At 39.5% G+C, this 24878-nt stretch overlaps 1 protein-coding gene across 6 annotated transcripts in view; it reads right to left on the bottom strand.

Annotated features, from left to right (window-relative positions):
- The window catches only part of LOC114551118 (interleukin-1 receptor accessory protein-like 1), a 269852-nt gene that overhangs the window by 206363 nt on the left and 38611 nt on the right, over positions 1–24878 (bottom strand). For 5 of the 6 annotated variants that reach the window (XM_028572210.1, XM_028572209.1, XM_028572213.1 and 2 more), the window contains one exon: positions 3424–3517. In XM_028572210.1, coding sequence (XP_028428011.1) covers positions 3424–3505 — 82 coding nt within the window. In that variant the 5' untranslated portion in view covers positions 3506–3517. Of the gene's footprint in view, positions 1–3423; positions 3518–17317; positions 17714–24878 lie in introns of those variants that run through there. The other variant, XM_028572211.1, reaches the window with a different exon arrangement.

The following is a 24878-nucleotide window of genomic DNA, read 5'->3' as shown; positions in this document are numbered from 1 at the left end:
CAAGCAACTGGGATTTCAAGTTCCCTGCAGTAAATAGAAAACCAAGATTAAAACTATGTACTGATCTTTGCGTTTATGGGTGCATTTTCACACATATTGCAATCATAGCATCACTCAAAACCAGATCAGATCTATTTTCGTGTTAGCATAATCTTAATCAAAGAGCAAGAAAAGGATTTCAACAATAAGAAGCTGACAACTAATTTCTACACAGACAATAGCCTCAATAAACCAGAATGCAATGCAGCCAAAAAAATGCTTCTTGATGAAAACATGTCATGGAGTTAAATATATCTCCTGGAATGAATTGTACATTATGGGTTGAACATCATTGACTGATAGTATACAACAATGTGAGAGCATCAAAGTGTGGGGTTTTACTTCAACATCTGACTTGATGTGCTGTATTAAGCAAAAATATACATAATTATTCTGTTCGCCCAACCATTCAGGCCATATCAGCATTCTAACAAAGAGGAACCACAGCAGAGGACAAATGGATATGTTCTTCTACTTATGCAGGCTGAGGATTAGTATGGAAGATATGCATCGTATGTTTTTGCGCTGTTCCATCCGGAGTACAAATGCAGAAAAAGCATTATTCAAAGATGGTGTTTTGAATTTAATCATCTACAGATAATAGCAGTGCATATGCAGCACTGTGCAGGAGCTTCGGGAGTTGATTGTGTGTGTTTGTATGTAAGTGTGAGCCCAGTGAAAGAGAAAGCAAGTGAGATAGTGGATTCATTGTTCCTGAGGGAGTCAATCAAGCCATTTAATTTCCTTTAATGGGCTGACACTTCCAGGTTTGATTGCCTACAGTGAATTTCCTTTAACGAAGGTACGGATGAAAAACACTACATGTTTACAGAGTTTGGAGCAGCTCAGTTTGTCTTATTGGAGATTAAATCAGTAATTTGTTTGATCAATTTCAACTGGATCTAATCCGAAAGATTAAGGCATTGAGTATTGAAAATGGCCCAACTCGAGGGGCGGCACCAAGCACGCATTTGAAAATCTCACTGCACGCAGTTGGACGTATCCAGAGCCCCATACACTTAGCTACCAGCGGAGCTAACTGGTAGATTAAACTGTCGTCATCTGTTTAGCTCGCCTCTGGCCCGCCTATATCAGATACACCGATGTGATTGGTGCAGCTCGGCTACAAGGGCATAGTTAATGAGCATCATTACTCAATGCCAGAGTTACTCGCTGAGCAAATTCCAATTGTGCTCTTGCGAGAACTCTGGATTTCCAGGGTAATGGATCTCCATATTTTCCTGAAAACATTGTAGATAAAAAGCAAGAGGCTTTTAAGCCTTTTGATTTAAATGGAATTAATGTCAAAGTATTTGGCTAAGATAGGAAAAATACAAACATTACACGTAAAATCTTTATAGCAATCTTAGCAAAAGCTAAAATTGTCACATATTGTTAGACCCTGCATAAACAGGCCCTTCATAGTGAAGTATATCACTTGTACGTAGTGCAGGAATCCAAACTGCAAGTGAGGTTTTAAAGGTGACTATGAGCCTGATGTCATCCAAACTGCAATAGAAATATGACCAAACAAAATGGAAAGGTTTTATCTCATTAACAAAGGAACCCTAAATGCTAAAAAACATTTCTTTAAAATATACCTGCTATGACACCAGGATATTCACCTTCCTGCCCCCGCTGTTCCTTTCCATTCCATAAAAATGAAAGCAATGCAATTCCAAACTGGCTTTCATTGCCCAGAATCCCTTTTACAACTGTGCTCTAACTTGCAACCAGCATGGCTTCTAATAAAGCCGTATAAGCTAAAAGAAAAGGAACAAAGGATGGAGGTCTGGCTCGGATGGGGTGTTCATTTATCAGTGGACACATTTCAAATCCTTGCCCCAGGCAATGGCTCGTGAAGCATCCGATGAGAAAGCCCGTAGGGACCATTGCTGGAAAAGCAGAAAACCCTTTGATGAGCCTTGGGTCATTCCTGCACCTGTGTCTAATATGCATGGGTAAAAAACCCAGACGCAAGCAGCCTCTGGATAGAAAAAAAATAACAGTCTGCAAAAGACTTCCTTTATTTTTCATGTTAGCCAATGTGGATTGTTCCCCTACCTTGTATGTACCCTTTTGTAGAAAGTAATTAGGGCCAGAGCGCCGACAGCGGCAAAGGCCCTATTGAAACTGAAGGAATTATTCGTTTTTTTCCGCGCAATGAATCGCCTTTTTGGGGACCTTATCATACTCAAAAACTCACCAAACTTTGCACATGCATCAGGCCTGGTAAAAATTTTTATATTTTAAGGGTTTCGTAGATAGGCGCGAAAGAAATTCAAAAAAGCTCATTGGAGTAATACCCTAAACCCAACAGGAAATCTGCCATTTTGAATTGAAAGTTCGAAATTAGCGTAGAGTAGAGTTTTTGGCCATTTCCACATGTCGTATTTTAACTAACTCCTCCTAGAGATTTCATCCAATCAACTTCAAATTTGGTCTGTGCCATCTTAAGACATTAAAGATGAAAAGTTATTAAAAGAAAAACTTTTTGTCATAGGGCGTGGCCGTGGTGGGGTGGCCATTTTGTGTGTTTCGCCAACGAAAACAAGAAGTGGGTGTAACTCAAGTGTACATTGCCCAATCAGCTCAAAAAATTTCAGGATTTATAAGAGTCCAACCCTGAGGACATGTAGAGACGGATATTTATTCAAAGTCATAGCGCCCCCTAGTGGCTATAAGAAGTAGACCTAAAAGTCGAGGTGCTATACTTTACCTAACTCTATATTTAAAAAAACAAACAAAGCCAAAACCAGAATGTAATTAACTCCAGTTTGCACAGTTCAAAATCTGACTTGAGCTACAGATAATGATGACCAAACAGACTAATTGTGAATCTTAAACATTGACAGGCGATCCGAGTATGTGCCTTAAAACTGCACAAAGTTTAATGTGATCTCTCATTATTATGTTATTAAGAGATACGTCGCAAACCTTTCAAGAATAAACAAGTCTGTGTTCTTATTATCTTCTACAACAAATAAGAAAAAAAGACTACACCATGCAATTGATCTGCAAAGATCAACGACGAAATATCATCCATCATCACTCACAGAACCTCAAATTGTGGACTTAAAAATCAAGCTGTTAAAAGACAGAACAGCTCTGTTTTTCATCATGACTGGTTGGAGTCTGCAAGTAAAGCAGCACAAAGCCATGCGATCCCTCCCCCTGTTGACTAAAACATGATGTGTACTTTCAGGTAAAAAGAAGAGCCTTAACCATGTTTCAGGGATTCAAACCTGTACCGATTAATGTAGCTGAAGTTGTTAATATACTGTATGGAACACTAAGTAAAATAGACACTATGCAGCATTTTCACTTTAGTTTTTTTTAAACAAAAGGATGAGATTGTAGTTGTGGTAGAAAGACAAGACTTACCTGAGCCTCTCTTCGACACCACTTTCAGGCAATGGACCACAACGGCATGAAGCAGGATCAAAAGAGGAATGGGAGCTTTCATTTTTTACCAGTCCTACAAAGAAACAAAAACTTGATTTAATATTCCATACTGAGACAGCCTGTGAATACACTAAATCCATCCAAAACATAAAAAAGAGATCATGATTTTTGGCAACAGAAGCTCGATCAAAGCTCAAATATAAAAGAAACTTAAAGTTCTTTTTACACTTTTACTTTTACAAGAGCCTAAAGGTCAGCTGTAAAAGATCTAACACCCCTATGTGCAAATTTTGTTCGTTTGTCTGCCTCTGCTTTATTTATAGCATTGGCTCTTCAGGCATTTACTGTATAATCAGGGGGAGGCTGTTGATGATACAAATGGTAAGAGGCATCTTTATCAAGACCTGGTTTTGCAGCTTTGTCAACCTTCTTACACACTAATTCAACTTCTCTCCCAACTAACATGACATAATCAGGTCCCCACTCAGATCAGGATATCTCTATGTTGACATCCAGCTTTTCACAAAGTAAAGCAGAGAGTGTGGATATAACTGAAAATGGCGTAATATGCAGAGTTCTACCAACATTTTAGATGGTAATAATGATAATGGTGATCATAATGGGAATAACATGACACTTCACTTGATGTCAGTCAAACACAGTATCACAGAAATGCCTGGTAATTTAAAAACAGTATCTCCAGTACATATCTTGGAATTAATATTACTTGAATGCTTCCACAAACCAAGTGACGGTAGTTCTAGCTATGAGCATTTATTAAGGAAAATAATAAGGCTGCAAGGTGAGAATCATGTGCTTTATTTGATAATAATGCAGAGCTTCTAGCCAATCAGAGCAGGGGATACACTATGACAAAAAAGCTCATTGGAATCAAATTTATCCAATATAAAATAGGACTAGTCTAAAGTTCATTAAAGTTATAAGTCAGTGTTTAGTCAGATTTAGCCAGCAGCTAACATTATTCCTCAGTGATACACTTTATCTTTAGACCCCTCCATGTGACTGTATAATCTTTTCTTTTTGTTTGGCTACTAATTCATCTCCTTGCTACAGGCAAAAGTGCCAGCTCTGCTATGGATCGACAAGATGTCCATGTAGGCTACAAGAGCGCTTCCATTGGCATTTCAGTCGCAACAAAGATGCTTCACATAGATTTCACAAAGCTGCATCACAAAGCCTTTGAGGGGAATCCCTCAAAAGCCACACTAACTGTTGAGACCCTCACAGTGGCATGCACAACTGGCCAGTAGCCAAACATGGCGACCTTGCTGTGTTCTCCTCGTCAAAGGCCTATTGTCATCAGCCCGTTGGTAGCTTTCTGCAACCAATGCCACCTCAGAAGAGCTAAACGTCACCACACAAACATCTTATCTTTTTAATTAGTTTTCCATGTTGGGCGCTAGTCTGCTACATTAGCACAAAAGCTGTGCCATCTTTCATTGGTTTCAAAACAGAGGAAACAACTGAATCACCAGCTATGCTCTGTATTCCTCCATTTTACAGCAATATCCTGGACTACACTAAAGCAAGCACTTATTAACACTGAAAAGGTAACAACGTGCTGTTGCGATGCAGGATAATTAATTTTTTGTTGATACCAACTATAATAATGAGCAAATACAGTAAGTCATGTTCTCTTGGGTACACGGATCATACGCTATGCCTGCATGTGTGCAGTGACCAAAATTGTGGATTATGGGATTAAATATATTCACACATGAAAACATGACATAGTGCTTTGCTTTAAGCTTGTGTGCAGCCGTTGAAAGAAAAATGGCTCCAGAAGTGAGGTTTCTCAAAGCCATTTCAAAGGACACTGATCTTGCAGGTTTTGTTTTTATCCCACAAAGGTTAGTTATGTTATTTGCGTCTATTTCATGGACAATGTAGAAGTATAGGGTATAGCGGTATATATTTTAATGTTAACAATATATTTGAAATACCAGTATATTAAAAAATGGAACAAACCAATAAACTGTTAATATAAGTAAAGCAAAGCACTATATGCAACCAATATGCTAAATTGCAGCTGCTCAATGATTGTCAAAGTACAAAGCTAGTGAAAATAAAATAGATGAGTGAGACATATCGCTATATACTGTACATTGTGTGGCATATTAGATAATACTGGTTACGCAAAAGGAAAAGAGTAATGCTACATCATCTATATACTAAACAGTAAAAATATTACCCTGAAACAGATCCCAGTGTTAACTTATGATTTAAAAAGAGGAACTACCTGTAATCATTCAGATAGTTCAATACAGGCCTGCAACTCATCATCATTTTCATTATCGATTAATCTGTAGATTATTTTCTAAATTGATCAAAAGAATAATTTGGTCTATAAAATGTCAGAGAAAATGCCCATCACAGTTTGGCAAAGCCCAAGATAATGTCTTCAAACGTCTCGTTTTGCCTGACCAACAATCCAAAACCCAAATATATTCAGTTTAGTGCCACAAAAGACAAAATAAAATCCTCACAATGGATATGCTGGCACAAGGATACGTTCTGTTTTAATTTTTTTATTGACAAATGACTTAATTAACTAAATAGCTGCTGATTAATTTTCTGTCAATCGACTAATTGCTTCAGCTCTGGTTCAATATTATTTAATGCCAGTTGTGGAACATGTAGAGCAGAGGTACGTGAGATGAGTGACATTTGAGCCTTCCTCGGTGGTGGTGTGGGGGAGTTAAAGCAAGGAGACTTACAGCCTGAGGGAAGAAGCTGCCTTGTAGTCAGCAGATCCCTCTGCATCTCCTGCTAGAAAAGCGACAGGATGAATGGACTTAGGCTGGACTATATGATGTAGCCTATATGATTTCCTGGATATATGATTTCCTGAACTGTTCTATGGCATCTGTGCACGCACCTCATCTTGCCAACACTGGGTGACGATACATGGATTTTAATATTCCCTGCAAATCTTGGGCCCCACGTGTGTGGTGCCAGGTTGTCATTGGAGAAGTGAAGATACTTTTGATAATCCTTCTACGGAAGTTTTAGGGAATCTGGACCCCACAATACTTGTATTTAGTAGTATTTTCTGGAGGTGTATCTTCCAATCCAAATCTATCAGTGGTATGAAGGTGAGGAAGTCCAGAATCCAATTATAGAAGGTTATGTGCAGACTGCTGTCGAGCAACATTCAGACAAAGGTGCTGTTATATTTGAGTTGTGAGAGCTGAGTGGAGATGACATCCTGCTTATCTACTTGCACCAAGTGCAATCCAGTTTGGGATCTTTGACTTGCTGCACATCTAGCTTCTCAAAGCACTTCATAAATATGGGGGTGAATGCCACAGCTGGGTAATTGTTGAGGCATGACACTGCAGAAGTCTCAGGTAGAAGGACAATGATTGGTATATTGTAGCAGGTGACGCTCTCCAGAAAGAGAGATGTGTCCAATATGTCGGTGAAGACAACAGCTAAACGTTGGGCTCATGTTCTTAGTACACGGCAAGCTTCACATTCACCCTCAGCGGGGTCTTTCTCATGTCCGCTGTATACACAAGTGCCAGGTCCTCTGAGGAAAGGGCTTTAACGGCTGGCTCTGTTGAGGAGATCAAAGCAAGCATAAGAGGTGTTGAGCTAATCTGGCAGCCACGCACGTATTGATGCAGACATTCTCGCTTTTGCAATACGTGATTGCCCGCCATATGTCTATACGGTTATTATTTGCCTTGAGGTGCCTTTACCACCCGCTTAATTCTTTCACTTTGTGTCCATGATGGCTGTTTTCAGTCTTGCGACTGTGATGGTATACACTTCCACCAACTCAACTGGAAGCAGCTTTGTTTGGCTCTGGATAAGGTCCTCACCCAAATTGCTTTATTGTCACTGTCATCACAGCATGACCAGCTGAATTATGATTAAACTGTTAATTCACATTCCCCTTTGTTGGTATGGTTCTCTTGGTTGCTACCGTCAGTCCCTACGCTGCTGCTACTGTTCTATCAGTCAGTATTTTAACTGTTTTTTAATGATGAATTGAGTCTCTTCATCATCTGGGATCGGCTGGCAAGAAAAGAAAGAGAAAGTGTTCGGATTGTTCAAGATGGAGGCTGAGAGAGCTTGTAGCCACCAGGAATGATTGAAAAAAACATAGCAGGGATTTAATTCTGCTTCTGTACTGCTAGATGTCTGCAGTGTTTCCCCAAATACACTAAATGTTATGGTTAAGTTTGACTATGTGCTTTATCTTTGATACCCTGCTTCTGATGCCGATGGAATGTATTTAAGAAGATGGCCACCTGTTTGAAGAATTGAGCCACTCAATGGTTTATCAAGGTCAAACACTCCATTTGTTATCAGTATTCATGAAAAGGGTGTCAATGTATTATTGTCGCTATCGTCTTACTTCTTGGCACATGGTTATTAGCCAGTGAGAAGTGAAAAATTCAGTGCAGCTGTCTAACTGTCAAAGATAAGATCAGGAACACAATAGAGCAGAAAAAAGCAAGAAGAGTTATCACCCTTCAACAAATGAACGGATACTAGATATCCCAAAAAAATATGAAATCTCAGAAACAAATTTCCGCCTTTTAAAATCCCACAATGAAAGCATATCCTGTCAAGCATCTCATAGTGCGCCATTCTTTAAAGAAAAGCTCATCCAAAAAGGTGCTGTCACCTGCCTCTCATTCTTTGATTGTTTTTCCTCAGGAATCCCCTCCCTGACAGTCGAGGACAGTTTCCTCCTCAGCGGATTCATCCAAAATTCAATTACTTTCGAGGAGGGTTCAGCAAGAGAAATGGGGCACTCTCTCAACACTCTCAGGGCCGGTAGTTGGCCCAGGGGAATGCATCTCTGTCTCACATTTGCACACAAACAATTTCAGCAATCGACGACTGAGACTTTACTGCTTTACTAAAGCTCGCCAGGTGGATATCGAGATGATGATTTATACGGATCTCTCATTTCAAGTCTCTCTTGCTCACACATTTTCTCGGGCTGTTCACACTGAAGGCCCTCGTGCTCAATTCTGAACCACTGCTCATATCGGATGTTTCTGGATGACTTTGTAGGATGTTACCCATATCAGATACAAACAAGAACTGACAGCAAGAGGCAATAACAGACATCTGTATATGTGCCTACACTTCTCCTGCTTGTTTGGAAAACATTTCACTTCTGTGCTTTGGAATTCTGATTGAATTGAAGTGTAAAGCTTTGACATTTTGCTTCTTCTTCTTTTCTTCTTCCAGTGTTGAGTTTAGTCCTCCTGCATGCAAACACTGGCTGAGCCAGGCGCTCATGGGTGTCACAATTATGAAATTATTTCTTATTTTCTTGGCAACAATGACTAGTACTGTCGTCAGAGTGCCAGAACAATTTCAATGATTGGATTTAATCGGTAATGATTGGATTAAACTTTTTTTTTTCTTTTTTTAAAGAGAGCAGTTTTCTTAGCTATGCCCCTATTTTTGACACATTCTGATATGAGCTCTTAAATATAAGTAGCATTATGGGTCACATACCTTGATCTAAGCCCAGATTGGAACTGAAAAAAATAATTAGAAGTGCAATGCTTCATATCAGCTGCAGTATTTACACCCGCTCTATCTCGGCCATTATCCCCCCCATCCTCAACTGCCTCTCCCCATGTCACCCCTCTGCCCCTTTCCTCCTACCTCCAGTCGGGAAATTGATATGTACTCTGCTTGGTGAGTTATTAACATTTCTATTTGTGAGGAACACTTTTCAAGCCCTTACACCCTTGGCTGACGCACGCAAACACCCACACAAGTCTGAGCTCTCCTCACCGAATTATTCCATTTTGGATTATCTAATAACCCTGCAACCACAAGCCTCCATGTTCTTGACATACACACATAGGAGAGAGAGAAGAGGTTGCTTCTCGAACACAATCGACATCTCTAGATATGTTTAACACTGTAAAGGTCTTCGAATAAATGTTTCTTCTGCTTAGTGTAAAAATATGCACCCAGTCGACTTTCTGCATGGCAACAGTGAGAATAAAAACAGCACAACGCATCAAGAGCACAATCAACAGATGAATAAGAAGCAATGAAAGACACACCGTGTGTAGCAACGTTATGCAATTGTGTATTTTCTTCAGTGGTTAATTTGTCTCTGTGTGGTGAGGACAAACAGTTCTTAGTAGCTACAATATGTAGCTGGATTCTTTGGTGAAGCAAAAGCTATTACTAAACAGGGTCATAACTAGGACTAAATAAAAAAAACTAGAAAGGTCTGTACCATGTTTTCTTCACATTTTATATATTCATTTAACCGTTAAAATATATTTCCCTAAATCATGGTCTAAATGCTGTTTCAAAGCCTATACAAACAGCAACAAAGCTAGGCTACATCATGTACAGAACCTGGAAATAAGAACCCCTGTGCCTCTGGGCTGTACTTGCTATGCACTTGCAGTGTACAATTACCCAACATCACTTTTAAAGTCAATAGATCTACTATGGGAATGTTGAACTCAACAAATGACCAAATAAACAACAGCCAACTGAGCTATCATTTGACATCAGTAGTTAGTAAACTATATAGAAGTGTCAGAAACTGCTCTCTGTGGGTGAAATATGGCAGATACAGTATATAATGTACAATTTATATTTCTTATGTTTGGTCTTGGGAGCGTTTAGCCACCGGTCAGCTTGGAAAAATCCCCTTTAAATGAATTCTATGGACACACAAATGTGCACACAGGCCCGTGCACACACATACAAACGTTCTTTCCAGTCATGTCCTATTCTTAGTCCTATTACCTGAGCTGCCTGCTAACTAGATCCTTTATCCTGCCTGGCTGTCATGGAAATAAGGATGACATTAAATAAACGGAGCTCTCTCTGGATATTCCAGGCCAGGGCTAAGAGGACCAAGAGAGAGCCTGCTGGAATGTCTGAGAGGAAGAGGTGAAAGGGGAAGAGAGGATGAATGAATGCTAGAAAAGGTTGAAGAATAGAGAGTAAGGAGAAGGCAAACCATGAGAAGCAGTATCATGAGATGGTGCCAAGCAGCAGGGCATTGTAACACACAGAGAAGCAAATTATTGGGGATTATTCGGATAACTGGAGAATCTTGTGCAAACTATCCATATTTTGACATCACAGTGATTAAGATCTGAGTTTTACTGAGTTGACTGTCATTATAACTGTCTATAATAAAGTGTGTTGATGTGATTTAAAAGATTAAATCAATTTGTTGCGTTTACACAGCAAATTTCCCACTGTTAATGGATGTTGAGTTTTCCAAAACACGGACAATTATTGGGGTTGTTAAAGTGTTTGTTCACTCTCAGCTGTTGCAAGCACTAAAGCTGCTATTCAACCTGTCTAAAAGTTTTGATTTAATGCTGATGGATTTATAGCGAAACGGCACAGTGATGATTCACACAATGCTAAATTAATACCGACGATTCTGCTCTATTGCTACATTGCAGATCATTGGCACTCTTTGAAAGAATGTTCTCAGCCTCAAAACGCTTTTCTTGTAAACTCTGTATGCAGTATATATATACACATACATACATACATACATACATATATACATACATACATACACACAGGACAGTACTGAGATGCTGTCCTATTTTTCTAAGCTCGCTTTATACTATCAGAACAGCCACTGTACACCCCCCCCACTCACCCCCAAGGCTTGCTCTGTACTGCAGGTGTCAATCAAACTCTCAAACAAGGTCAGAGTTCAAGGTCTGAAACAGGATTCACCTCGACAGGAAGCATGCTACAATAGCTGCTGAATGATACTACGATCTCAAGTTTAACATTAACTGCATCTAACTATAGCAGCAGACAGTGTATTTCAGAGAAACATTCCCAATGCTAAATAAAAAATTCATCAAGCCGAGGTTGAGACTTCTGAAAGCAGCGATGAGATATACACGTGCTGAAGCAGTCCTCTCTTTATCTCTCACACACAACCTCTAATACACATTTTTTACTCAACACACATTTAAATCTACATTTAAATCTGTGACACTGAGACTGATCTGCTGCTGAACCGACAAGTCTCCAGCTAACTCTACAGTATGCTAATGCTATTCATTGGAGAGCATCAAAGTCTGAGTTCTTCATGGAGCTTTGACTTTAAGAAAGTAAAAGAACACAGCATATTTTACAGTACAACAGCAGGAAAAGATTCAATTGGATATGCCTTTTTTTCGTGTTTGTCTTTGAAGAAAGCAGGATGGTCAAGATCCTCGAGTACTGCAGAGCATCTTTTATGGTTTAGACAGAACCCGGGCCCACTGCATCAAGGAGTAAACCTCTACATATGGGTGCACGCTCTACCAACTGAGCTATCTGGGCGTCTCCAATAACATTTCTAACGCAAATGTTCCTAAATAATAGAAAATGTAGAAAGTAAAGGCCTAAAAAATGAGAAATAATGCTCTGCCAGTTTTTGTACTGTCTTGTCTAAGCTGCAGAACCATGGGCTGATTTAAGGGTAAATGAAAGAGAATTGTCAGATCATTAACGCAAGTTAATAAACGCCTACCCTACAGCAACTACATTCATTAAGGCTGCTAAACATACTTTAATCAAACCAACCACTAGGAAGAATCAGCTTAAGCCAAAACAGAGCAAATGTACAATCCAGTCAACAGCAACTAAACAAACAAAGCCTTTAAATGAATAATCAAAGTATTTCTTCTAACAGAAAATGTGCTTGAAATTGTACAGTCAAATTATTTGATCTGTTTTGAGGTTGTGCACTGCTTGAAAGTACAGCTTCCATTGTTGATGAATGCAAAATGGTAAGGATAATGATGGATATGCCGCATTTGGCTTTCAAATTATTTGATTAAAATAATTCACCACACCTTTCCTTCCAAAAATGTCCCTTACATGTCTGAACCAAACAGCCCTGCAAGCAAAAATAAACTTAAGTGCTAAGGTGAGCAGACATGCTGTAGTTACCACTGAGAGCTTAACAGCACAATGCAAATAAGCTTTCACACAATAACAGACGACCCACATCTCCATGCTAGGCAGCAGAGATTCAATATCGGAGGACAAGGAGTGCTGCGTCCCCAGGCCCTTCTTGTAAAGTGGCCCATAAATCAAGAACCCTGTTGCGAGCCAGTCTCTGTCGGTCTGGTCCTGCAGGGGGGAACAAGAGCCACGCTCTGGCTGGGAAAGAGGAACAACAGTAACCCCCTCAGTTGTAATGAAAAGGATGTCTTAGCAGCATAAAATTATTACCATCATTAGCCAAACTGGGGATTGGATTATTACTGTTATTGCGGTTTGAATATGTAGATGACGCTGTGGTGTTCAGCCATGCATGTAACTGAACTGAGTCAAAATGTACACATTTATTAATGTTGGTTGTACATTTCAAAGCTCATATAATACAGTAAGGAGTGCTATAAAAGGGGGACAATCAAAGAAAATGGGTCAGTTTACTAAAGATGGACGTGTCTCTTCTACTATGCAGTTAATGCTGCAAATGCAATGGCTTGCACAGTCGTCGTCCCCCCCGCCAATTGGCATTTTTTGCGATTTTTTATCTCCACACCAACCAACGAATGTCACAACAAAGCCTTCATGAATGAGTAAGCATAGATCCGATGAAGAGAGGAGGAGAAATGGGAGGAAAAATTGCTCATTTTGCTTCCCCTGGCATGCAATTTCCATCCTCTATCCACATCTCTCTAAAAGCTATCTAAAACACATCAACTTCATCTTTCTAGGCTGGATGGGCCTCTGAGGATCACCTCCAGACATGGCACGATGACAGTGGGTCTGAAAAGAAAGAATGAAAATGATAATTCCGCCCTCTTGCTTATAGCAATGGGCTTCTCATTCTACCGCTGATTAAAAAGGAGGGAAAAAAAACATACATTTTAAACGTCACTTGCCCCTAGCAAAGAAAAATACTGTATACTGAGGTAATTGATCATGCCTTAGATGGCCATTTCATCAGTGCAACACAAGTATTTCAGTGCCTTATTCTTCATTTCAGCTGTGGTACAATTGACCAGCACAACATTTAAGCTCCATGGTGTGCTACACTGTCTGACCCGGGGTCCTTTTATTTTTTGCAGTAACAAATGGGAAAATAAAGCGCTTTTAAATTGCATTTGACTAAGGTCATCTTTACGCTTTGATCCCCCAAACACACACACTTACACAGAGTAGCTTGCATAGGTATTTTTTCAAGAGCAATGTAAAGAGACAGTTGGAAATGATGCCATTACCAAGCGTAACTCTGTTTGGATATGAATGCCATTACATGCAGAGAGTAAATAAAGCTAGCATTGCAGCGGCAAACGCTCAGTTCACATCCATACAGGAAAGCATTCAAGTCAAGGTCTGAAAAATAAGTAGCCCATGAAAATGATTTGCAGAGAAGACCATTCTTTTTGATATCTCTCCACTGAATAACAGCAGGGAAGGGCACACATAGGATTGAAGGGCCACAAAGTGAATGGGGGGCCAATTTTAAAGGTCATTTATTTTTCCATACAGCCTCGGCTCCCATCAGTGAGTGATCATGGTTGCCATGTTTTCTGAAAGGGACACATCGGTTGAGTTTCCTATTTCTGCAGGACACAAATTATAGAACAAAGAAAACTTCTGTTGAACTCTTGATTTGGCCTGACCTGCATTGTGGTTACAGTTATTTGTAAATTGTAAATAATTACCTTTTTTAAGTGTGTTGAAAGAGTGAAAGCTTGCAGAGGTCCAGCAGATAGATATTTAAAAATTGGGGATCTCCTGATAATTAACATGACAGGAAAACGATATACATTTTTCTTATTTAATAGTTCTTAGTTAACCCATCAAGCCTCTAAAATAATTTCTTCAAACGTGAGAAGTCTTATGGGGAAAAAAAACCTGACAAATTTTCTGCAAACTGTGATGGGGGTCACAAATAGACACTACTTCTTTTTAAAGGGATCACGAGCCAAAACGGCCACAAGCCACTGCTTTAAAGAAAGGTCTCCTACTGTAATCTGGCACTTTACTGTAGCTAAACTAGAACAACGACTGAAAAGTTGTACCTGAAAATACTGAAGCCTGAAAATGCATACTGTTGATAGATAGACATTTTGGTATTCACCCCGTCATGAATCTCCTTTTTATGGGCGATGCGACATGCCCAGACATATTGTAATCTACCTGATCTACCATACTTGTCAATTCATGACATGATGGCTGCAACAAAAATAAATAGCTTTGAATCAGATCGATGCCCAATGATTGCGATGGAAAATGGAACAAGGCGTGGGGAAAGAGGGATCTCATCTTCAAGGGAATTGGATTTTACAAAAGATTTAACTGAGAGCACGTCTGTTATGCATGTAGTCCACAGCTTCTAATGCTCAGATTTCACAACAGCCAATAAGTCTGCACAGCAGTACCCAGCAAGAATGGAAGGTGCTCATGCTGAAGTATGATATTTGCACACATACACATACATAAACACACAAGCTGGATCACCTCTCGGTATTTCCATTTCCCGTCGGGCCTTATTAATGTAATTTAATAGCCATGATTGAGGTGGCCCTTCTGAACTTCCCCTCCAACATTCTTCCTCACAAATCCTCATCAATTGCTCCTCACACAGAGCCAATATTGCACAGCTAGACAACCCTTATTTCCCACTATATTAATGAACTCTTTCATTTAAAAGCCTTTGACTACCCACCCCCCTGATTGCAAAGCCAAGACCAATAGGCCTTGGTGACAGCTCCTGGAAAATTAAAGGTATCAATCAAGACAGGAAGGGGAAAAGCTTGTGATGTCTTCAGATCCTTCTGTCTGCCAGAGAGAGTATTGCAAGCTGAACAGGGTCAAGTGCTATTTGCAAATTCTTGTCAAGGTGTGTTTTAGCACATTTTAGTTTTAGTGGGGTTTGCCTCATGAAAATAGGAAAAGAAGATTAAATATTAGTTATTATGAGAATGGCTGTTAATTCCAAAGTAACTCATTGTACTGTCTGTCTGTGCAGCTTTGATGTTCACGTGTGAAAATTCAACTATAGGGTTTATTATGTTTAGAGTATTATGTAGGTGGCTGTGGCTCAGAGGTAGAGTGGGTCGGCCCTCGACCACAAGATTGGAGGTCGATCACAGGCTCCTACGGTCACATGTCAAAGCGTTCTTAAGCCAAGTTGCTCCCAGGACGCTGTATGTGGCTGTCCACTGCTCCTAATGCTTAGGATGGGTCAAATGCAGAAATTGAATTTCACTACACTGTACTGTACAAATAATAAAGTTTCTTCTTCTATTATCTATTAAGAAAAGGATGCATTCAAATGCACTGTCAAGAGTTAAAATGCTTTTTAACACTGATGAAGTATTCAAAACTGCACTTGAAATTAACCTGCCAATGAAATGACGGTGTTATTGGTGCATTAACATGCCCTTTAAACCTACACTTAATTCATCAGGGAGCAGAAGAGGAATGCAATGCCGCTGGGTAAACTTGACCAGCATAAAAAAAAGTGCCAATGCTTGATGACATAATCTCTGTCTAAATCAATTTCTGTGTGAGAGCACTCGACTCAGCTCAATATGTAGCTGCAGGGCTTCCGTTAAGTGGCCACTGCCACTTACCTATAAATTCATGTGCTCTTGGTTGCTCCTGTGGCGAAGCTTAACACCAAATGTTGGAGACGAATAAAGATGTTATTAAAATAACATCATAAACTAAGCATGATGAAAGTAGATTTTGCAGCAGTGGAAATGGGGAGCAAATATTACTGTTGACAAAATTAGACAGTCGTATGAAATTGATGAAGTGCTGGCTGAATGTAATGCTTACACTGCCTGTAGGCCTTGGCCTTAGATGAGGTTATGGTTTCTAATAGATTTACAAAAATACATGAGAAAAGAAACATCTCTGCAGCCTGCTTGATAAAATGGTGAGAAGCAACTTGCAAGGCTACAGTACCTTTTGTAACCCATCTCTGTAGCGTGTGAAGAAGGAGAAGAAAGATTTCCCCCTTTTTTTAAGACAGCATTTGCTCTAACTTTACAGCAGTATCAATTTCTGATTCCCAAATATGTTTAACTGGCAGTCCTGCGTCTGGTCAGGGCCAGATTGGAGCGCCAATATTAATGTGGACAATCATAGGCCATCATCCATCCAAGCAGGGGAGGGAAGCAGGGGATAGGAGTTGAAATACTAGCTAATACTGAGGAGAGGCACAGAGAGCTGACTCGCCAAACAATCACTCAGCAGAAATAATTTGAAATAAACTGAGCCCTGGTTCTTCTCGCCTACCTCCTCTGACACACACGCCGCGTTGTGTGTGCACGCACAAAGTGACACGCACATGTGCACAAATTCGCATACACCCACTGACACAAGCAACGCAATCGCGCACTTCCCACAGGTGCACACACAAACACACTTCTGACGCACCGGAGCGACATTCAAATGCGCACAGTTTTTCACAAATAACGTTGAGAAAATCAAAAGCTCGTATCCACTGACACCGTAACCGCTGTGCCTGGATAATTGTGTTTTACTAAAGAATACAGAAGACTTCAGTAGTGCACTTCGCTGTCGTACTGCAGCTGTGAGCACTTCCACTGAGGAGGCTCCATCCGCAACTAAAGCATAAAGACTGACTGGGATCCATGCGTAACTGAGGGAAACCGTTCACTCCAAATGCGCATTTAAGTGCCGCATATTAGAAGATCATGAATCCGTTTGTTGTAAAAGCATCGATAAGTAGGCCTAATGTAAATCTTTGTACCTATATGAAACGTCAGCGTCATCCAAATTAATCGTTGGTGCCCATAAACTGGTTTAAACATATTCACAGAAGGCAGCACGAGCATCTAACCAACTTTGGAAACGTAAAGATCAAAACACAAATTGAACTTACCCACAAGCAGTTTCCAAATGATAGCGTACACTCTGCTGTCAGTTCTGATAGCCCCACACCATCACGGTGTATCAGAATCTGTTCTGGTCTACAGAGTAAAGCCTTCAACGTTTTAAAAGAAAACAAGGAATCGCAGCTGTGAAATAGTCCACTTCTCCAAAAACGCAGCGTCTATCCCAAAATTACATATTGCCAGCCTGGACTGTCGTAAATCAGAGCACAAAAACACCTGCAGCCGGTCACTTTGAAAGAGCAAGAGAAAAGAAAATGAAGACAATCATGACAGTGATTAGGGGAATGGTCGACAGAATCAATGAAGGCAATATCAGAGGAGACAATTAGTCTGATTATCCTATTAAATCAGTTGCTAAGCCGCTGACAGCCACGCAGCCCCGGCAGGTGAGCACCGCTTTAAGCAGGACTACACGAGCGCAGATTTCCAAAGTGATGTAAAAAGACACATCGAATGCTCTCTCTCTCTCTCTCTCTCTCTCTCTCTCTCTCTCTCTCTCTCTCTCTCTCTCTCTCTCTCTCTCTCTCTCTCTCTCTCTCTCTCTCTCTCTCTCTCTCTCTCTCTCTCTCAACTCGAGATGCGTCAAGTAAGCACACATTGAGAATACAGCCCAGTACACGAAGGGATATGACATCAAAATAAAAGCACACTATTAACGGGTTTGTATTCACAGGCACATGACATGGTAACAACTAGGACGCGGTGTAGCCTATTTTCTTGCTAAATCTGTTCATATCTCACAGGTCCTGTTTTAACGAATTATTAGCTTTCTCTTTCTGTTCTCAATATAAATGGATTTTCCTGGACGGATTTTATTTTGAAGAACACATCAGAGGCGTTATTTGCTTAATCTGTCTGGCTTGACTCACGTTCCTAGTTAGACCCGCGATCCTCTGGAGTCTTCATCCTCTACATGGCGCACTGACTGAAACCTTCCCAACAAACGCACATGAGGAAAGTCTTCCTCATTATGCGCCTGTTTCGAGAAATAAATTCGCAATGTGGTTATGACTTTCACCTGGTTATAGGGAGTGCTGAATAGAGCGCCAGGCGGTCAATGCAGTGCTGCACAACTTTTGATGATAGACGCACTGCCGCCCAATGGAAAGAACAGAAAAGGTCTGACGCGCACTGTAAAAATACGCTTAAACGTATGAGTTGGTTAAGTCAAAACATATTATGTTTAATTTCTATGGAAATCTACAAAGAGGGGAGGAAATATGGTCGTTTCTTCTTTTCTGGTGATCATGAAAAAAATATTTGTTTTGTGATCATGACAACAAAAACACATTTATCCCCACCATCGGAATTACAGTATAAAGAAGTCAATCAAATTGACAGTTATTTTTCAACTAGGTCATGCAACCCTGTCACCTAAAAGGATGTGGATGTTTGATCCATCCATACACCCCGACCCACTGTCTACGCAGACTTTAATTAGAAACGTATTTGTGAGATGTCAAAGACAAACGTAATCTGGGACAAAATAACTTTCTCTCTAAACGTAATACATTGTGCAATTTTTGTTGTATGGAAACTAATAACTTAAACTTTTTTTAGGAGACAGGGCTGTATTATGACATCACGAAGAATCAAAGCTTATTATATCCAGACCACTTAATAATTAATAATCATAGAATATAAAAAATTACAAGTTTGCCTCTTTGGCAAATATACTATTATAGAAAATCAGTTTGTCAGATGACACCATTCTTCCTCGTTATTTATTTCACCATGTTTGCAAATTGATTATTACATTACGTGTCATTTAGCGGACGCTTTTATCCAAAGCGACTTAAAATTGCTATATATGTCAGAGGTTGCACGCCTCTGGAGCAACTAGGGGTTAAGTGTCTTGCTCAGAGACACGTTGGTTGATGTATCGCAGTGGGAATCAAACCTGGATCTCCCATACCAAAGGCACGTGTCATATCCACTGCGCCATCACCACCCCAAATTGATTTTAAGAATACTGTGAGAATAAATGCCTTACATTACGTACATTTTGCAAAACAAACACAATCATTTTAAAGACGGAGTGGTTATAGAAATCTTCAATGTGATTTATGGTAATTTAGAGGAACTAGTATAAATTCAATATTGTGGAATAGTAGTACTATAACAAGGCAGGCTATTCAAATGGCATGTAATTATGTGCAGGAGCTATGCTTGACCTTGCACAAACCAGACCTTCATTTTCAACAGAAACTGGTTCAAATGTTCCAATGGCACACAATTAGTTATAGGCCCCTTGTCTACTTCTAGGCTTATAAAAGCACTCATGTTTTCATTACATTTTGATCCAAGAGAAAACTCTCCAATTGCACTCACAAATAGATCTCAACTGAGAAATGTATTTTTTTTTTTACATTTAAATTAAGTCTGCCAGTGGGCTTAGTTTACACCAAAGTGCAGTATATTAACATCTGATACCAGTATTCAGTCCATTGTATCAGTATTCATCACCATACTTTTCCTGTTCAATATTAACTACAAACTAAGATGAATCGGAGAAGTCCACTGAAAAGCCTGGAAGGATTTCAATCTGCACAGTTCAGGTATTACCAGTATTTATGAGTAACCAAGGACTCACATCCAACAGGCAAGAGACAAAACCCTGAATCACTAAAGATGATGAATGAACAGTAAGGCTGCCTTTCTTCCTGAACTGGAAAGGTGTGATACAGATTAAGGACTGGCAGGTAAGCCTCCTGGTTGGTGAGGCTGGCCGAAAAAAGGGCCTTGTTTGATTTCCCTCTCACTGGGCCACCCCTGTCAAGACTTTGGCCTCTGGCACAGCGTTTCTGTGAGGCGAATTTCGATGAGGGGAGGGCTTTGAGGAGGAGAAAAACCACCCTCCTCGGACTGAAAATGTGCACTTGTGAGCTTTCTTTGTCATATACAGACCATGGCGTGAATAGAGATCCCTTAATGAGCAAAGAAGTGGACAAACACGGCATTGATTCCCCCTTCTATCTGAGGTTGCCGTCCGCAAATGGCCTCAACTCAATCAACCGCTTAGTGTGCAACTTTGAGGACAACTGTCTAGTGAGGGTCGATTGTTTGCTGCACTTTTTCTCCTGGTTTGAGGATTTGGACAACAGCCTGGAAGACCAATGGTGTGGTGTTAAAATAAATGTAACATCCAAAATTCCTGACGTTTTTCATATCTTTTTCAAATCTTGTAACGTCTTTATAGTGCATTTTGGATTTGTCCAGTTATGCTATCCCCTTGTGTTAATGGTTTCATGATTCACTCTCAAAATCCATTTTATAAACTCAAAAACATCATCGCTGAGCTCAAAACAAGGCTGTTTTCTATACTTCTCAAAAGCTGACAATTTAGGAATTTATTTTCATTTGACAACTGTATGAAGCTTTATACCGTTCCAATTAAAAATGACACATCTACTCATGTACTATGTGGGAAAACATGTCATGTGTTCTTACAAAATTATAAACTACATGAAAGTGAAGCTCAGTTTGTGAATCATACACTTTGAAAGACTTATTTGAACCATTAATTTGAAGTTAAGTTTGTCTTGCAAGTGTGGAGATGTAGCATTTTGGAATGAAACTTTCATAAAGTTGTGGTGAAAACAGTATCTCCCTGACTTTTACTTTAAAAAGAAAAGATGATGAGAGGAGGGGAAATCTTCTTAAATCATCTTATCTAATGACTCAAATGAAACCCTGCATGTACAAAACAAAAGTAGTATTGGTGCAACCCTACTTTAAGACACCACAGCATAAGGTTATATGATAAAATAAACCAAGGGTAAAGGCACATTTATGCTATTCAATCGCCTCTATATAGGGGCACTAGAAATGAACTGAGAATATACAATAAACACAATCAAATGGTGGAAAGTTTAAATGCACTGGGAAGCAAACGGATTCTTGAGTCTGGACACAACTTAGGTTTGTCCATAAGACATATGTCCTTGGTTCAGTCTGCTGATTCTGTTTAGAAATGTTGTAGTCTAAAACTTTCTTACATGTTTGCTAAAGGTTACCTTGTAATATAGGCCTGGCTAGGTTTTATTTAAGAATAAACACACAACCTACCATGTTTCCCCCTTTTACAGGACAAAGATGCAGGTGCAACAAAGTCTTTCCGGTTACTGCAAACAAACTAGAGGCTGCAAATATTTTGTTAAAGTAATCCTGGAGTCAGCTATATTTATGAAGAAAGCTACTTGTTTAGATATTAGCATCCCAACCAGACATTGCTACGGGCACTCTTAATATCATTTATTTGGCGTATAACTACAGCGTTTTCACTACAGCTTTTTGGCTAACCTACTGCAGTAAATTGTAAAAAGGCATAGCTATACGTCCCTGCCCTGCTTCCTCAGCTGCATATTTTAACCTCATTTGGACTGGGAGTGATAATCAAACATCACTTTGTAAGATGGACTGTTTTCAGAGAAGGCTACAAATTTAATTGGGGTAATGAGGTCACTGAAGGAAGCCTCCAAGCCCTTCTCCAATTACTGCCTACAGGACTGAGCAGAAAACATCTCAACATGTCAGTTATTATAGTGTACCACACAGATTAACCAAGCGTGACCCTTCCTATCAAACCAAATGTTTTAATTTGTTCCTATACTTGAATAAATGTACAGGAGGCAGCAGGAACAAATACATTTAAACTGCACCTTTTACAGTGGATGAGTTGAACTTGCACACACACTACGTTGTCAGATTCCTCTAATAATAGGCTTGTATGATTTGTAGCAAAAACATTTTCAAGTGAATAATTTCTGACAGCAAGAGGACATAACCTCTTCCGCAGAGATGTTGTATGTGTGTGTGTTTTTGGGGTGATGTCATCACACAGTTAATGCATTATTCACCGCTCATCTCCAATTCAGTTCAGCTCCCCAGAGAAGATTTAATGGGATTCAAGTTGAAAAAAGTTTGAATGTGGTAACACAGTGCTTCTGCTGAGGCATGTGTTTTGGACATTCGTGGAAAGCCGTAGCACCATTTTAGCACCACCACTCAAAGCTAATATAGGTAAGCTGATCTTATCAATCAACAGAGTTCTTGGATGTGACAGCAGTGTAGTGCACTTGTAGTCCGTTGCACACAGATCAGTTTGAAGTATTGTTGAGGCACCAAGTGGCAAACATATTCTGTCTAAGTCTCTTTCAGCATGCTAGGGAAAGAGACACATTGGGTGTTGCAAAGCCACAATGTACCCGTTGCTGGGCCAAACAAAGACAGACCAGACAATTTGTGCATTATGGACAGTGATTTCTCTGACAGTAAAAATCTCCATGTCATGTCAGTTGTGGGAGTCTATTGATTTCATACTGCATGGTACATTCAACTGCAGAACGAGGAATTCATATAAACATTTTTTTGTTTTGTTCAGGCTTTTGTGGAGCTTGCTCACTACCAGAAAGAATATGTTCGTTTGGTTTGCCTCTGCTATGTCGAGTCGTGTTAGCAAACATCTTAAAAATAGTGATAAAGACACATTCAGTGGTCTACAACTAAATCCAACCTAGGTCTTTTTTTCTTTTCCTCACTAACAGCTACTTTCTAGCCTTACGTAATAAGAAAAAGCCACTGAATTGACTACCTACTTTCCAAAAATAAATAGTTGCATGCCCTAGCAGAGGTACGTCTGGTTGCAGATATTTTTATAGCCCTCCTGGCCTACATCTGACAGCTCAAAATGGTAATTCTTGTCAGGGATTCACTATTTACTCTTAAAGTGTTTTTACTCTTTAGCTCTTCTGAATGGCCTCGCCTCACCCGCCCAAACAAACAGAACCACAGGAGGACAATTGTCTTTAATTGTTTAAAGTAAACTGCAGAGAGGTTCATAAGGAGCAAGAATATAATCAAAACAGAAAAGCAATTTTACAGGTAAAAGGAAATGGATGATGATAGCTGTTAGTCAGTCACGCCCATCAAATTCAAATTTAAAGCTCATATTCAGCTTTTGTTGCTATGTTTTTTTCATAGGTATGGACTGTAATGCTTTGCCCAAGTCACAGACTTCACACAGAAAATTTACTCCGAAAATACCAAATTCCAAAGTGACTTTTGTTTCCTGCCGAGGTACACTTTTAATTGGGTTGCATGAACCTTATGAAGCTAATTGAAAGCAAATAGATGTTTTGCATCAAGGGTCAAATTAAAGAAAACAAACTGTAGCATTGGCAGACCTTCCCTGGGCCCCAAAAACACCACCCGTAAGCCACCCACCTCAACCCCAGCCTCTGCATGACAACATGAAAGGTCTACAAGTGGTTGAGACAAAGCTGCGGTGCTTAGATGAAGGTGCTTTCTTTGACTGTGAGTTTTTGAAGCTCTCTAAACTTTTTACTTGTGCAGAAACGAACAAGCTTTAGAGTCAAGGGATGGAGTGTAGAGTGCAAGCAGGGGGAGTGACCTGCTGTCCTTAGAAAAGACTTAAAAGGGTGCTAATGGACTGACTTTTTTTCTCAGCCACATTAGCCATGTTACACAATTGGCTTCAGTTGCATAACATTATCCATGCCTAAATAATACTATTTCAGCCATATGTGGATAAACTGAAGAAAAATTAATTTAATATGGTGTATGAAGTCACCATTTTGCAGATTTGTTAAATATACATATCCTGAAAAATAAAAAAAAGCAATCCAGTGCCATATTTAATAGATTCCAAATGCATTTGTCAAATGGTAAATAAAACAGAAAATCCAAGCTCTGTATAGTCCCACAAGAACAGATTTTTCTAATGCAAAGAAGTTTCATATAAAACAGAATTCTCAGACGTTTGCAGCCCTCTAATCATTTTTTGATGATGCAGCCTCAAGATCTTACACAGATGAAGTGTAGCACAGATGTATGTGCCCTGTGCAAAAGCAGTCCCTGTGGACTCCTTCACATCTCTTTAAAGTCAAAAATAGGTTAACTATACATGAGACTGGATGTAAAGCTACTATAGTCCTTAATAAAAGCCAAGTGAAGAAGTTACAAATTATTCTACAAAATGATGTTTAATTCGATTTCTTTTAATGATGTGTAATTTCAGGGTCCTGCTTATGGGTTTACTGGCTCACTAACGTGGTTCATAAGCACATTAGTCATGTTGTATCTGTGCTTTCCATGATATGCCATGTCAAAATGTTTTGCCACAACATTATTGAATGTTCTCAATATACCTGATATCATAGTATCATTGTTCAGCTCTGTGATGTAGCATTGTGGAGATATAGCTAAATATTTGCAACATAGCTTACACGTATTGAAAGCAAGACTATGGTGTTAACACCAAAATAAGATCAGCTAAAGCAAAGTTTTCCTCCATTTCATTTCATTTCTTCAGTTTTATGCCTTCCATTCAGTTACTTTGTTCCATTTATTGCAATTAAAATACAGAATATATAGTTAAAATTATACAACAAGAAGATCCGACCAGGCAATCTGATTGGTCACCTAGACATTTAAAATGTGCTTAATCAGCATGATAGCACACTTAGAGCCGTTTGAGCACACCATGCTCATCACCAAAAATATTACTCTGCCATTTACATGTCAACA

This window comes from Perca flavescens, chromosome 24 (assembly GCF_004354835.1).
Source record: "Perca flavescens isolate YP-PL-M2 chromosome 24, PFLA_1.0, whole genome shotgun sequence".
Lineage (NCBI taxonomy): Eukaryota > Metazoa > Chordata > Actinopteri > Perciformes > Percidae > Perca > Perca flavescens.
This window is presented reverse-complemented; position numbering and strand designations above follow the sequence as displayed.